Source organism: Elgaria multicarinata, chromosome 4 (assembly GCF_023053635.1).
Source record: "Elgaria multicarinata webbii isolate HBS135686 ecotype San Diego chromosome 4, rElgMul1.1.pri, whole genome shotgun sequence".
Classification (NCBI taxonomy): domain Eukaryota; kingdom Metazoa; phylum Chordata; class Lepidosauria; order Squamata; family Anguidae; genus Elgaria; species Elgaria multicarinata.
This window is the reverse complement of record NC_086174.1, coordinates 34,916,540-34,933,063: the sequence shown is the minus strand read 5'-3', so window position 1 is coordinate 34,933,063 and position 16,524 is coordinate 34,916,540. Positions and strand designations below refer to the sequence as shown.

The 16,524-nt window shown below is 39.9% G+C and overlaps 1 protein-coding gene across 3 annotated transcripts in view; it reads left to right on the top strand.

Annotated features, from left to right (window-relative positions):
• GPATCH2 (G-patch domain containing 2) overlaps positions 1-16,524 on the top strand; it is a 122,087-nt gene that overhangs the window by 92,274 nt on the left and 13,289 nt on the right. For all 3 annotated transcript variants that reach the window (XM_063124072.1, XM_063124067.1, XM_063124069.1), the window contains one exon: positions 8,489-8,571. In XM_063124072.1, the coding sequence (XP_062980142.1) occupies positions 8,489-8,571 (83 nt within the window). The remainder of the gene's footprint in view (positions 1-8,488; positions 8,572-16,524) is intronic.

The following is a 16,524-nucleotide window of genomic DNA, read 5'->3' as shown; positions in this document are numbered from 1 at the left end:
CCATTGGAAGAATGTACACATCACGCTAAACTACCCTGCAAATAAGCCACCATAGGTGGGGTGCTAACCCAACAGACCATCAGGCTTGCCTTGGCTTGTTTCCTTCCTCATTCCGCCTCAGTCCTCCCACCCGCTCCAGCATGCATCGCAGGTGCCTTTGCAGAAGAACTCATTGCTTCAGTCCCTATCTCAGTTTTTGCTGCTCTGGCTGGCCAGCTGTGTAGCCACTCACAACAACCTACAATGAAGTCACCCTGTGAGATTCTGATAATACAACAAGCCACCATGGATATCAACATTCCTAAAACAAGTTATAGGTTTTCAGGGTGGCTTGTTTATGAAAAATAACCCAGGCTGCAGAAAGCTCGCCAGGTTCGCACAACACGACAACCTACCTTGAGTGATCAGCCATGGTGGGCTGTCATGTTGTATGAACCAGGTCAGTGATAACAAATAGCTTAAATTAGTGAAAACATGAAGACATATGGCCGTTACTAACTGTACTGTAATGGCTATAGTTGGGATCCAGGATATGCCTTGGTCCAGCAAATGATAACTACAAGCATTGTCATATTTTCCCATTGATGACAAGTACTTGCCAGCAGGGAACATAGCTGCATATTCAGTTCCCTGGATTGGTAAATTACAGCCTTAATATACAATATACCATATTTATTTATTTATTTGATTGATTGATTGATTGATTGATGCCCCCAACTTTTTACAAAAGGAATTGTGCTCATGGTGGCTGACAATAACAAAATTCATTTTGTACATGCCATCACCACACTATTTTTTTTAAGACTGTAGGAAAACACCCAGTCATAGACGGCTTTCATGAGGAGTGAAACTTTGCAGGATTTTTGTTGAACTTTATGAGACTTGAGTACATGATGCTTTTCCTCCACTGTGGGAAAGTAAGTGTAGCATCATCATGTTTGAAGTTAGTGTAAAGGTTTGTCTTTTTGGGGGGGAAATGTGCATTCAGAAATTAGTGTGCTGGGATTTCATGGCAAAACTTTGTACCAGCTTAAATATGGGATATTTCCCTTACATCTGGAATTGTCATGATGTATGAATGCAGCTGTGCTAACAAACAATGGTTTGTTAACCATGAACAACCCAGAAGAGAACCCATGGTTTGTTATTGGGTTGTGAACTGGGTTGTTTAAACCATGGGTTGTCATTACATGTGAACAGCCGATAGTTCATGTGTTGTTTCACCAGGCTTCAGGGGTGGAGGGGAAGAAGCAGATAGAAACAACACAGGGTTTGAGAAAACAAACTGTGGTTGGTTTGATCGTCTGTCAAGAAACACCCCAGGCACAGCAGCAAACCATGGGTTGGTGTTATGTGCAAACCAGATCTTTGTGTGCTTCCAGATAAATAAACCAAATGCTAATTTTAGGTTGAAAGCTTAATAATATCACAATATTTAAAAGCTAAGATTATAATTCTTAGAGAAGGTGTTTCTTTATCTTTAAAAGAAGGGGTCAAAGCAAGGGAGGCATAAAGGAGAAGGAAAAAAGACCATATGCTACCAGAGAATCTCACTTGGGGAAGAAATTAACCCTAAAGGAAACTAAACTCCACATCCCATTAAAAACACGGCTCAATGTTGTAGGTACTTTTTAAACTGCAAATAGCAGCTGCAGAGAGTAAGTTTAAACCTTTCCTCCCCTGTTGCAGTCCTGATGAAAATTACCTCTCCGAAATGTGTGATTTACATTGAGGGTAAAGGCCCCGTTGGCACCAATGGAAGTTTTCTTCCCAATGCCAATAGTAAGAAGGGTGATGTTCATTGGGACAATGGTAAGGGAGGAAAGGATTAAATTCACTGTCCTAGCTGTTGTGGTTCCATTCCTAACTGGGGAACCAGACGATAGCTGTTTTAAAAAAGATAACACAAAATGCTGAGCTACGTTTTTAATGGTATGTGCAGATTGGCATTTACACCTTTAACATGATAGCTGCACTCATATGATACTTTTCACATTACAGAGAATTTTCCTAGCGTTTTAGAGTACAATGATAGCAATAATTATTTGAAGAAGTCACAGGAAATATTTATTTGCCATGCAATGTAATAAGGTACGAAAGTAAACTATAAGGGTAGGAGACTTTCAACAGTGAGAAAAAAACACGCCACCAGCAAATAACAGCTGTGACGTATTTTGGTAAATCAGCTAAAAATATTGCCTGATGACATGGCAATAGCTGTTAATGGCAATAATTTATTTATTTATTTATTTATTTATTTATTTATTACATTTTTATACCGCCAATAGCCGAAGCTCTCTGGGCGGTTCACAAAAATTAAAACCATCATAAAACAACCAACAAGTTAAAAATACAAATACAAAATACAATATAAAAAGCACAACCAGGATAAAACCACGCAGCAAAATTGATATAAGGTTAAAATACAGAGTTAAAACAGTATAATTTAAATTTAAGTTAAAATTAAGTGTTAAAATACTGAGTGAATAAAAAGGTCTTCAGCTGGCGACGAAAGGAGTACAGTGTAGGCGCCAGGCGGACCTCTCTGGGGAGCTCATTCCACAACCGGGGTGCCACAGCAGAGAAAGCCCTCCTCCTAGTAGCCACCTGCCTCACTTCCTTTGGCAGGGGCTCACGGAGAAGGGCCCCTGTAGATGATCTTAAGGTCCGGGTAGGTACATATGGGAGGAGGCGTTCCTTCAAATAACCTGGCCCCAAACCGTTTAGGGCTTTAAATGTCAATACCAGCACTTTGAATCGGGCCCGGACCTGGACTGGCAGCCAATGAAGTTGTAAAAGGACTGGCGTAATGTGATCTCGCCAGCCAGTCCCTGTTAGTAAACGGGCTGCCCTGTTTTGTACCAGCTGAAGCTTCCGGACCGTTTTCAAAGGCAGCCCCACGTATAACGCATTGCAGTAATCCAAACGAGAGGTTATCAGAGCATGGATAACTGTAGCTAGGCTATCACTGTCCAGATAAGGGCGCAGTTGGTATATCAGACTAAGCTGATAAAAGGTGCTCTTTGCCACTGAGTTCACCTGTGCCTCAAGTGACAGTTCTGGATCGAAGAGCACCCCCAAACTACGGACCCGATCCTTTAGGGAGAGTGCAACCCCGTCCAGGACAGGGCAAACATCACCTCGCCGGACAAATGAACCACCCGCTAACAGTACCTCCGTCTTGTCTGGATTGAGTCTCAGTTTGTTAGCCCTCATCCAGTCCATTACCGTGCCCAGGCACTGGTTCAGAACAGTCACTGCCTCACCTGGGTTTGATGAAAAGGAAAGGTAGAGCTGGGTGTCATCCGCATATTGATGACACCTCAGTCCACATCTCCAGATAACCTCCCCCAGCGGCTTCATGTATATGTTAAACAGCATAGGGGATAAAATAGAGCCCTATATTTCCATTTATCATCATAATCTTTTTCCTGGTATTCCTTCTCTGTCTCTAAATAACATCTCTTATTCCTTCCATTCTTGTAATTACACACATAAAGAAAAAAAATACTAAATATTGTACACAAAAGGAAAGCATTCTTTGGGAGGGAAATGGTGGCAGTATTTCCAATCTCTTGCTGTGGTGTGTTCACTTAATCTCAGACGGCATGACAATAACAAATATATATTTGGCCTGCTAGTGTAAGTTCACACTAGTCTGGCTTTTCCAGCCCTTTCCTTTCCCTCTGCCACAACTTTGCCGCTGCCGTGACACTTGCAGGCCTGCTCTACTGTTTCGCAGCTGATGCCCTGTCCAGGCTTATATGTTTCTTAGTGACAGTGAGTGTTCTTGCCAAATGCCAGGGACCATAGTCACATCTGTTTGTCTCCCGAGCTTGTCTGAGGCTGCTCAGGAACACTTTTTATCCAGGGGGCAGCTTTAACTAGGCCTAATACTCCGGAAAGCCCTGTTTGTAAATGCATACAAAGAGGCGACAAGTTTCTGTTGTCTTTCCTTTAAAATTATTCCCTTTGACACGACTTGCTCGAGTCCCTGTCACCAGCACGTCAACAGCCAAGTTTTCAGGCAAGGTGGTCTTAACAAGTTCTATCGCCCCTGCCAAATAGCATGCCTAGCTTCCTGCCAGGACGCTATTTATAAATGATAGCTTGCAGCAATCTATGGATATGTTGAGAGGAATCGGGGGAATTAGCTATTTGTAATCTTCAAGTCTGTGGATCGGTGCAAAGGAACGTACAGGCAAGGCTGCTCAGAGCCTCTTCCCTTTTGCCATGCCCCGTTGAAGGAACTTAACAATTGTATTCAATAAATCGGGAGAATATTTGGCCTTCTAAATAAAAGGTGGATGTTTTGCTTAGTTTCTTTCCCAGAATATTGTTTGTTTTTAAGCATGTTTACCCTGTTCTTCAGCCAACAAGGCTCCCAAAGAGGCTTCCATAAGATCAATAACTTATTAGAACAGTAAGCTATTTCAAGAGATGGCAATGATGACTGCTTCTTCCTTTCCCATTCAGGGGGCATTTCATTCTAATGGCCTATAGGAGGGGAGGAGGTCCCAGTTCCAGAGGCAATAGTGATAACTACAATCCAAATTTGCATTAAAAGTTCAAGCATTCAGATAGACTATGCCTTCTTCATAGTTTCAAGTCAGTGTGACCCATGCCAATAATGGCTGGCCTGAATACGGCACTGTTACAGCCTTTTGTTTTTCTTATTTATTCAGCAGTGCATATCGATGTGGAGGGAAACTTCTGTGGGAAGCTTATACTGCTTGAAAATGGAACGGTTTATTTCATAGGACACCTTAAGAATCAGAACTTCTTTCCATGCTACAACTCACAATGAAAACTAGATGTGCAAGTGAGCTAATGCTTTTGCTGTCCACCATAAATTGGAATTACAGTGTGTACACAGGCACACTCACACACCAGAATTGCAAATCCTCTTAGACATACACTTTTCATCATTAGTTGTTAACATGCAAAGCAGGCCTTAGCCTAAGCCTGTGAGTTTGACCAAATTGGTGATCTTGTTTTAAGAGGGGAGGGGGAAATTATAATACTTGTTATTGTTTTTCCATTCTTGATAATATTGCTCAGTTGTTTTTAGCATGCCAAAAAAAAAATTACTGCTTTTCCTCAAAATAGCAAAATGAAACAAAATACTCTCACCTTGGCTAGTGATCAAATTCTTGTGCTTTTGCAAAGACAAATGATTCATTTATGCTGAAAGAACGTAGCTGCCTTTCAGACAATCATTGATTTTAAATTAAAAAGTAACTGCTATGTTCTACACAAAGGGTGACAACAATAACAAAGTAGTCCTTACTTAGTGTTATTTGTTGCAACTCCATTGCATGTGTCGACAGAGAAGCAGGCACAGGAGGATCCAAGTTCCATAATCTAACTGATCAATAATCTGGATATCTCAATGCAGTGTAACAGATAATCAATGTGAGCTGAATTACTCAAGCACAACTAGCTGTTATTCCTGGAGCTAGGGTCTTCAGGTTCAATTGGCTGACTTTATTCATTTTTATCTTTCATCCTACTTGAATTCTTGTTTCCCTCCTTCCCATTCCTTCTCAGACTCCCTTCATTATAACAGTCCTAACAAATACTGCATTCTATTATAGTCTGAGCTGTGCCCAGAAGTCTCCTGCTTTCAGTGACCCTGCAATAATGCTAGGACCTGCTATGGACAGAAGAGAGGGGGCTTCATGTTTCTTCATCTAAGTTATATCAGATCTCATATATTCTTCTCCTACCAGTATAAAGTCTGCTTTTGGACCAACCTAGGACATGACTTTAGCAAATCTACAAGCCCTTATTTTTAAACTTTGACATTATTTACATTTCAGTTCATACATCTTCAGATTGTGACTGGTGTAACATAAATTGTAGGACATAATAGACATCTGGTTTATTTCTGGAGAAAACTCTTAAGTACAGTTTGATCAGTTTTCTGTGGTCCCCAATTGGAAAGATTGTGAACAGAATATATGAACAGAATGCTACCTGAATTCCCATTTTTCAGGAGGTACCCGCCCCTCTGCCCAACATGCTACCCTGAAACAGAACCTCCGGTACAGTGTGAGGAGCTGCTGGGTGGGTGTTGATATGTTTACAAAGACCCCTAAGTACACTAAATTACGTGATTCTAGATCTTTGTATTTCACTAACTGGAAAAGATTGAGGGCTAAACTAGACATAATCGTGGAGACTTGCATCTTTTCATATTTGCATGAGAAAGGAAGCCACTTCTTCCTGTGCCTTAGCTCTCCAAAGTCACTGCTCCACTCTCTTCCCCATTCCTCGTTCATTTGGAGTATTAGAGCTGGGAGCAGAGAAAAGTGTTTGGAGCAATGGACTGCATGGAGGTAAGACACAGAAGGGGGAGTTTAGCACCCTGTTTAACTTTAAACTGTTAAAGTGATGGTCCCCATCATGTCTGATTTAACTTTGAGTTACTGAGGAATTCAGAGCTATTTTGCAAGCTTTGCATACTCTTTTGAATGTATACTTTGACTTGTATTGTATATTTGCTCCTTTGCCTACTATGGACTTACAATACTATGCTGTTGATCTCGTACTTAGGCTTGTTGTTTTTGTACTGACATTGGTTGTATCCCATGTTAGTCCTACTTAGAGTAGACCCATTGAAATTAATGGGGATTAAATTGGACTAACGTTGGATACAACCCTGTGACTTTATTCTCTGTTTCATTTCATTTAGTGGTTTTGTTATTATTAGTCATTAGCATTGGAATTTGAAGCTATATATGATTACCAGATTCTGCTGCTGCTACACAAAAAGCTATCTTGATCCACTTCAAAAATTTGAAAATCTGAAGTTGGATAAAACAAAACATGGTCAATCAAAATGTCATAGACTCCATCTTAAGACTAAATGCACGTTATGTTGCTTCAGCATCACGCCAGCTTCTTCTCTTGCCCCTCCTCTACTCTTTTTAGTTTAACATCTAGCCTTGTTAAATGTTCTGAAGAGCACGAAAACTTGCTCACTATTTTGTAACGTTTTGATTGGTCCTAATAAAGGTATTGCCCAACTGTGGATTTTTAAAATGATTCTGCGAGTGAGTTCTCACTATGTGTAAGAGGCTTCAATACAAGTTCTGCCTTGGACAAGGGTCCTACTTTGCTGGATCACTTTGGATCATTGGATTAGTTTTTTTATAATCATTTGTAACAGTTTTCCCATTTGTATACAGTTAGCATCAGCTTGGAGATAGCAAAAGCTTTGCTCCCAGGTTTCTTTGCTGCTGCTCCTACCAAAGAGCCAGAGAGGGAGTTAAAACCTGAATTCAGGAATTGTTGCTGCTTGCTATGGCCGTCTGTTAATGAAGTAAGCTATAAACTCCCGGCCTAATTAAACGTTGAGGGTGTATATCTGTCCAAAATTTAACATGTTCTGATCAGGGGAGTTCGCTTTATCTCCTTCCCTATTGATGTCTTTGTGTGTTTTTCAGTCAAGTATACTATAATCCTTTTGGAGAATTGCATAGCTACAAATTGAAAGTTGACGGAGTTATATTCTGTACCCCATATAGATCTCTGGACTGAAGCAACTACTTCCCATGGTACTAAGAGTCCCAACTCCCTAATAATTCAGTACATATCAGGGTTACCTTTTATATTGTGTGTTAGACTGGATTTAGTCTTAATGGTAATGCTTGAATAATTAGACCCCATCTAATCAAGGTTTTTCCATGATCTCTGTGGTTCTAAGTAAGAAGATGGGTCAAAACCTTTCCAAAGGATATTAGGCACAGAAGGTTTGTAAAGCAACGAACAATGTGAAAACTAGATTGTGAATTTTTTTTACCCCTCTTCCTTGATACTAGAACTCTGAGTCATCCAATGTAATAGATTGGATGTCTTTTCAGAACATACAAATGGAAGTACTTCTTCACACAATGTGTAATTAACATAGAATTCTTTATTAGAAGATGCAGGAAGTTGTGATCAACAACTTGGAAGTGAAGCAAAATACTGTTCTTTGTGCATTTCATTTTAGAATTCAAAAGGCAATTAAAAAGAAGACAGCTTTGTTTGCCACAAGTGTATAGCCTGTGAAGAGCAGCTTGTTAACTTAAAAGAAAACTGATGATGTTTTTGCCATAATAAATGTTATTCCAACAGCAGGCATCAGTAGTCAATTGATAACTCACCAGGAATATTGTGATCATTTAGATAATTAATCTTATGTATTGCCTTGTCAGTAGCATCAGTGTTTCATTTTATGTTGAGTCAGAAAGATTGCAAGTTTTGAAATTTCAAAAGCATTTCTTTTACATTATTTATTCCAGTAGCTATTTATACTGCTGCTTTGTCCTGAATCCTTGCCAACAAACATAATTTGGTTTTAATATCTGAAGGATTCTAATGTGCAACTCCATCTTTATTGAGACTGTTTTAAATAAGATGCAGATTTTACTATATTAATTATTCTAAATAGTTATTTCCTTAATGTTTGTTAATACATCTCTCTGGTAATTACTTACAGACAAACAAGTGTCCATTTAGGATCATTATGTATGGGAGATATCAAACGAAGGAGAAAAGCTGCACCACTGCCAGGACCTACTGGTAAGCAAATTCACCATGATGACATATCATAATTTGTAAGTCTGCAAAACAAGATGAAGAGAGTGAGAGAAGCGCTGTCCCTCCCTCCCTCCCTCCCTCCCTCTCTCTCTCTCTCTCTCTCTCTCTCTCTCACACACACACACACACACACACACACACACCAGGATATAACTAAACTCAATTTGGTTTATAGCATGTTTTTGAGGATGCAATCCCCCTAAGGCCACTAGACATGTACTTGGAAGTAGTTTCCATCAACTTTAGCGGGACTTATTTCTGAGTAAATATGTAAGGGATTGCAGCCTAAGAATATGTGTTTTTTTAAAAAGGAAGCTGTTGCAGCTTGGCACTGAAAACCACATGAGGAGTTTGACTGCTCATCCCATGTCCTGTCATCGATTGGCCCTGATCTGTTCTCAATTGCCTGCTTTCTTCATGAGGAAAATTAATACTCATTGTTACCAATGGGAATTTTCCTCCCATTGCAAGCCATAGCTATGGGAGGCCCCAATTCAGATCATAGCTACAGCAGGGGGAAAGGGTTGAAGCCCCCACCCACCCCACCAGAACCCTGGCCTGGCTCCCAGCCCCCTCATGTGCTACCTATGAATGAATGCATAGCAGCAACTAAAACTAAGTGCTGCATATTTTCGTACACCTGCATGCTAGAAGCAGAGATCTGCAAATCCTAAGCTAGGAAGTCGTGAGTTTGAATGAATAGCTGTATTTATGCAGCCCACATTCTCTCTCCACTATCATGTGTGGTTCCTCCATACCATAATTGAAGCTCACCTTTACTGGACTTGCTCCTCCACTAGTCCTGTCCTACCCTTTTGAGCAGAGTACTTTCTGGGTGAATTCAGATGAGCAGGTTTTCCTGCCAGCATGCATTCATGTGGTAGTAGAACCAGTTTGTCCAATGCACAATATTCAATGCGCAATAAGGGTAGATTTCATACAAAGAGCACTAGTTTCATGCATCGGATGTTCACTTTCCTCCACTCCCTGCAGGCAAACTAGTGCTGCTTGAGTACCAAAATGTGGTGACTGGAAAAGTCACCACATGTTGCAGGAAAGGCATCTAAATCCACCTTCTGCCTGACTAACCCTAACCCTTCAGTCAGAGACCGTGCCATATGGATGTTCTGTACAGTGCTTAGCACATGGCTAATGCTTAATCTTTAATACTCTTTGCTCAGTACTTAATATCAGTACTAATCTTAAGAATGTGAGAGCTTTTTGTGAATCGCCCAGAGAGCTTCGGATATTGGGCGGTATAAAAATGTAATAAATATATGCAGGATCTGCATATTGCATACAGAAGGGCTGCATTTTCTGAAAAGAAGCTGAGGGTCAAACTACACATGTTAAGTGTATATCGTTTTTCTAAAGCTTATCTCTTTTTTCTTTTTTACTCTAAACTAAGGGCACCCTCTCCCCAGTTTGGATTGGGACCTCTGTGCACCAGGAGGGGAGGATTAAATCTTCCCTCTTCCCACTGCTTGCTCCCCCAAATCCACCCCCATGTGTGCACGTGTGGGGGGGGGGCTTTAAAAGAAAAGAAAGAAGCCTCCATTGCCATCAATGGGTAGAGTGCTCTCGAGTAAAAAAAGATAAGAAAAAAAGATAAGCCTCAACTACACAATTAACATAACATGTCTCTATGTTGAACATGAGACACAGATGAAAGGACTCTTGTTAATTGTCTGGCCATAGGTTTGCTTCTATGTATGTTTGAAAGTTACTGTACCGCGCACGTCAATAAGGAAAGTCATTTATAAAGTGTGTAGACAAATATAGTTTGTGCATACATTTAGACCAGACCTGTAAAGCTATTCCCTGGATTTAGTCAACTTTGGCATTCCAGTAGAATGTTTCAGTCATCAGTGACAGCAACAGATCAAGAACAGTCCAAAAAATATTGCTAAAGCACCTTAGTGACAGTAATATGGAAAAAAGAAAATGTCTAGGTCAGGTCCTAAGACTCTGAACATATGTGAAGTGAGAAGGAAAATGCTTAATGGCTGAGGAGAGGGTAATATAATTATTTCTACAAGGTGATTTTAACTTCACAACTTGCAAGTGGCAGAAGGAAGTCATTTTGTCAAGTGTATTTGCATATAAAGCATCATAAAATTAACTTTAGCTTTTTACATTTTACTTCTTCTTATTTTTACATTTTTAGCCCAGGTATCCAATCCATTCAATAGTATACCTTATTGTGTTTGTATAAGCTAACACATTTGCGTAACATTTTGTGTTGCGGCAACAGCAGTATTAAAGGTTCTACAAAACCATTCCGATTTTTTTCATGGACAAAATTTTACAGTATTTAAGTGACTTCTGTGGGGTTTTATTTTTTAAATAAGAGATTCACAGTGGGCTTTGAGATTGATAATTTTACTATTGCTCTACAAGGGCCAACTCATGAGGTAAGAATCAAGGAAAATGCTGAGAGGCTGCACATATTAGGGATTAGCATGGCAGATATGAGCATGAACTATGAGCCTTGGTTACTCCTGGTTCAAATCTCAATTCAGCCATGAGCTCATTAGATGGCTTCAGTCAAGCCATTATATTTTAGCCTCCGTCCACGTACCCCATAATATGAAGGCACAAACAGTGGGCTAGCTCTGCTGCAGCTACCTTAGCATCCGATCCTGGAAGTGGTTGAGAGAGTCATCCAGCTAGTCCCGCTGTCAAAGAAAGGCAGTCTTGAAATAGTGACAGAGCTAGAAGACAGCTATACCTGTAAAGGGCCAATAAGAGATCAGATCCAAGATGGGTAAGGGTCAAGGCCCCTGCTGTCCTCAGTATCACAGTGCAAGAGCTCTTTACATATGGCTGCTTTCCACTTGGTAGGGGGGTTATTGCATTGTTGATAAAATTCCAGGTTAGTCTGCAAACAATAGCCCCTGATTTGGAGTGCTGTCCCCTAATGTGTGGGGCTTTTCTTTAGTTACTGAGTTATATGAAAAATGCACTCTGCACCTGCTTAGGAGAACTTAGTTCTTTTCTTGCTCAACATATTTCAGAGCTGGCACTGTATGCCCTGAGAACTGAACGCTGGCCAATACAACTGGGCCTTTTTGCTTTTCAAAAAAGAAGGAAATTTAAGTTTCCTCACTCCCCTCTGTGATGATGGGAGTGCACAGTTCTACTGGCATGTTACATTCTAAAAAAGCTAACAGACAAAAATTAAACTGCAAGTTTACTGTTGTGAAGTAAATATGCAATCCTCAATCCAGTCAAACATATTTTTTCTTCTTTGACATATGTGTAATTGGGTGCATAAATACTTCACAGTGTTGTTTAAATATAATTTAATTCTTCTGTCTTAGTTATTCATTTATTTGGATATTTATTCGACCTTATCCTAAAGGCTCAGACCTTGCAAAAATACCTGCCTCGTAGTAATATGACCCTCGCAAGCCCATGAAGAAAAGATTTCAGTTGCCACATTCATAAATGTCCATTGATGACAAATGGTTTTTCCTATCTTTGTATGCAGTATGTTGAACAATCTTATTTATGCTTGTTTGGAGGATAGATAGTGTGGTGGAGCTAACAAACTGTTGGAATTAGGTGTTTGTATATTTGTGAATCCTCTGTTCAGCACCTGTGCCACTATGTACTTTCAGATATGTGTTACAAGGCTGTAGCCTACTGTAGCTAGAAGTGTTATTGGTTAAACATTTATTAATTGTGACAAGAACACCCAATTTATTTCAGCGCTCTGGCTTATTTACTGCTCTTTCACCTTTGTATTTTGTATTGAAAAAGTAAAATGAATATTGATAGAGTTAGCTATTGATTTCTAAATTTATAGCCTGTTCTCAGCCTTGAGACAAAGTCACATACCAATAGTGCCGTGTGTATTAGTAACAAAGGATGTAGATTTACTCTTACAGCAATGAGAAACTGTTGAAGCAAGAAACTTTTAGCAGTGGAGAGCATTTTATAGTTTGAAAAATGTCATCTGTAAAGGTGAACTAAAGCAGTGAAGAAAATAAGGTGAATTCTATCAGAAAATTCCAGTCAACAGCTGAAGTAATAGGGCCCTAATCTGTATTTTTTTTCTTGAAACGGGAAACATTTGACTTTATAGTCTATGCTAAAGCTCCTTTTTAAACACTACAGCAACAAACCAGTGAGGGTAGCAACTGAAACAAAAGATGGTACTCCTCATGTATTGCCTACAGTTTACATACAACCTTCTAAAATGACAAAGAATGGTTGGAATGCATTGTTCCTCTTAGGGCAACCATGAATTTGTTTCAGGAAATAAATACCTAAAGGAATTGATGACTAGTGAAGCAATATAGTATCTGACATGGGAGCATGTCATTCTGAATGCCTTTGCCGACTTGCTAACCACCTGAACAGTAATACTATTCAGTATGGATCCTTAAGAGGCTTTATTGCAAAAACAGAGTGCCCTTGAGTTTCTGAGTGTGTGCACACCCACAAAACAAGTTTTGCGCTTTTATTGTTGAAAGCATTGTACTTGGAATCTGATTAGGAAATCAAGACATAAAACAATCTAGTCTCAGTATTCTGTAAAGTCCTTTTTTCCTGACCAAATGAACATTGTGTATATAACAGGCAGGAGACACTCCACTCCTTCTGAACTTAACTTTGTGTGTGTGCGCACGTGTGGATGTATACACATATATTCAAACAAGTTGTGAATGGGAGTTTAGTTTTGTTATCGAACTCTCCTTTAAAGTGAGGTGCCCTCAGGTAAGCTTGTGTTTCTAAGGGCATGTCTAGACCAGTGTTTATCCTGGGGATCATCCCAGAATCATCCCTGTGCATCCACATGATGCACAGGGGATCCCGGGAGCAGGGAGGGATAATCCCTCTATTTCCCTGGGATAAGTGGGGCCACTTTTAGCCCGATTCTTCCCGTGGTCTTGAGATCATCCCGAGATCACGGGATGTGTGCAGGCACCCATCCCAGCTTCATTCTGCCTCCTCATGAGTAATCATGAGGTGGGAAACAAGCATGGGGCATGGAGCTCTTCAGGTGCTCCGTGCCCATCGGGACTGGCGGGGGAGCAGGAGTGTTTTTGTTTTTTTAAAACCTACTTTTTTGTTGGAGCGCAAGTGCACTCATCTTCTGTAAAAAAGACAAAAAAAGAAAATGGTGGGCACGACATCCCTCCTTCCTCCCAGGATGTCGTGCTCACATGTGGACAAAGTGGAGGAACTCGGAAGCAGAATATCACAAGATTCTTCACCCTCCCTCCCCTGGTCTAGACATGCCCTAAGGCTCTCAGGACTGTAGATTCCCACAGAACTTTTTTCCCATGGGGTAGGACTTCCATAGCTGACTTATCTTCTTTACCCTCTGGTTCTATGGTGACCAGTTGCCTCCATCTCTTGGATTGCTTTCCCTATATGTCCATCATAGGAATAAACCAAACAGATGTAGCACATTTCCTCACAGTTATCCAAGTCATTGACTTTTCTACATCTCCCTCCTCAAAACATCTGGCTTTAATTACGCTTTCTTCTATGACAGCCTTCCCCAGCCCAGTGTTTTCCAGATGTTATGGGCTACAACTCACATTATCCCTTGCCATTGGATGGGTGGGAGTTGTTGTTTTAAACATCTGACGGGCACCAGGTTGGGGCGGATGCTCTATATTGTCATATGCAGTTTTATTGTTATGTTGTAGGCACTTAATTTAGCTTTTTAAATAGCATAAGACCCAATTATTATTATTTAAAAATAATATGTACCATACAAACCAAGCCTGTTTTGTACGTATAAGCAAATGATCCCGACAAAGCCTAGTTACTTTGGAAAATCTGTAAGGATGCCAGAAAAGTAAAGCCTTGCCAATGTGTGAGAGCAAGCATATAAAGAGAGGGTTTTCCTCTAATTCCTTATGGGAAAAGGTATACATAGATGCAAAGATAGTGGCATCCCCTCAAACCAAGGCAGTATATAAAAGTCCAGGTTTGTAGGTAGGTAGGTAACTCAAAAGCATGTTCCTTGTTGAATATCATGCTTCTCCCTGTCTTGTATTTAGACCAAAGATTTCATTCTGATCTTCTCCCCTAATCTACACATAAAGAAAATAACAAAATGTGGTTAACAAGTTTCAAAATACAGAAGTTAATGTTCAGGCATTAAAAGTACAGGAAAGCTTTCCTTGACCATTAGCTTTTGGATCTGGCTCTTTAAATTGCTATATAACTTGCATCTGCTTCACACATTGTGAGTATGTATAGAAAAATAATGAAACTGCATACAAATCTTCTAATGATCATCCTGTGTGTGAAATGGTGCTTAGAACATCCAAATGGCTGAAGCTTACTTTAGATCTTTCTCAGCTAAAATTCAGCAAATGCTGGCATAGAACAGTAGCACAAAGTTAGTAGATAATCTTTATTCAAAAATGAATGCTTTACTGTTTTGTCTGGTTTGGTAGACTACAAGCCACATTTCAGTCTGATGCACTTTGGCATGACTTGTATTATCAACTCGATTTTTTTTTGTAAGAATGTGTTTTAATGAAAAATCTGACAGATTCTCAATTATGGTGTGTAATATCAAGTACTGCTATAAGGTCATCATGACTCTGTTTAACAAGGTAATCAAAAGGCTAAATGTTTTCATTCCATTTAAAAATTGCCAGCAAAACTATTTTGCTGACGTCTAATGTGGTGGTGATTAAAAATCAGACTTGAATATATGCAGTGCCAAAATGATGATTTGAAAATACTGTGATTATACTCTTCTAGCAGAGGTTACCCAAGCCTGGCTTGTGATGAAGGTCAGCTTTCTGATCTGTTTATGGAAGAAAGACAGATTTGGGTTAGCTGGATAAGCTGTACTAAACTTGCAATGCATTGGGCATGAGAGGTTGCTTCCAGTTCTATTTATGATTTATAATCCAACTGCTTTAAAACAAGCTTCCACATTGTCTGTGTTAAGTAAAGTTTCTGTTGGCATTGTATGAGCAACCTAATTAAAGATTCTGTCAAAGAGATGAACCATTAAAAATGTCTATAACTTCAATAACCTGAATAAGCTCCGATGCCATGAGCCCCAATACACAGTGCTGTATTATGAACTTTTAGCAAGTCTTCTCAGCCCCTTCTTGCCAAATACAGGGCTACTTAACAAGTTACTATTGAAACTTGGGGGAAAGTCAGAAATGCTCTTTGGTGTGGCTTGACGACCTGCTTACAGAAGAAAAGGGAGAAACCCAGTTGAATGCATCAAGCTGTCTTATACTGAATCAGGCCTTCGTTTATTTAGCACAGTGTTGTCTAGCTCTCCAGTGATTCAGGCAGAAGTTGTTCACAGCCTTGAAGATGCCAGCAATGAACCTGGGACCTTCTGCATACAAAACCTGTGCTGTGCCACTAAACTGCAGGAATACCCTGGAAGGAGGCGTGCAAACCCTTCCTTGTGTTTAAAAGGGTTCTTTAGATCTTATCTGTTGACTTTCCATTATGAGACACAGACTGGCAAACATGCTTTACAGAAACGATGGAATAGCTGCTTCAGCAATGCCAAGTGAAATGGCGTAGAATAAAAATACATCCTATTCTAAAGCATTTCATTGGGGTCTTGTGCATGGAGAAGTCCTAAGAATGAATCTTTGCTTTACTTCTGTATGAAGAAAATGGCCTTTTCACTCCCTTCCCCCCATTTGGCTTCAGCAGTGATTATTTATTTATTTACAATATTTATATACTGTTCCCCATTCAAAATTCCCTTGCTCGGCTTCGTCCATTTTCTTCTGCTGCCCCTTACACCTGGAATGCTCTTCCAGAACATTTGAGGACTACAAGTTCAATCGCAGCTTTTAAAGCTCAGCTAAAAACCTTTCTTTTTCCTAAAGCTTTTAAAACTTGATTTTGCTCTGACTTTATACTGTTAGTTTTACCCTACCCTGTGCCTGTTTCGTGCATTCTCTTCCCCTCCTTATT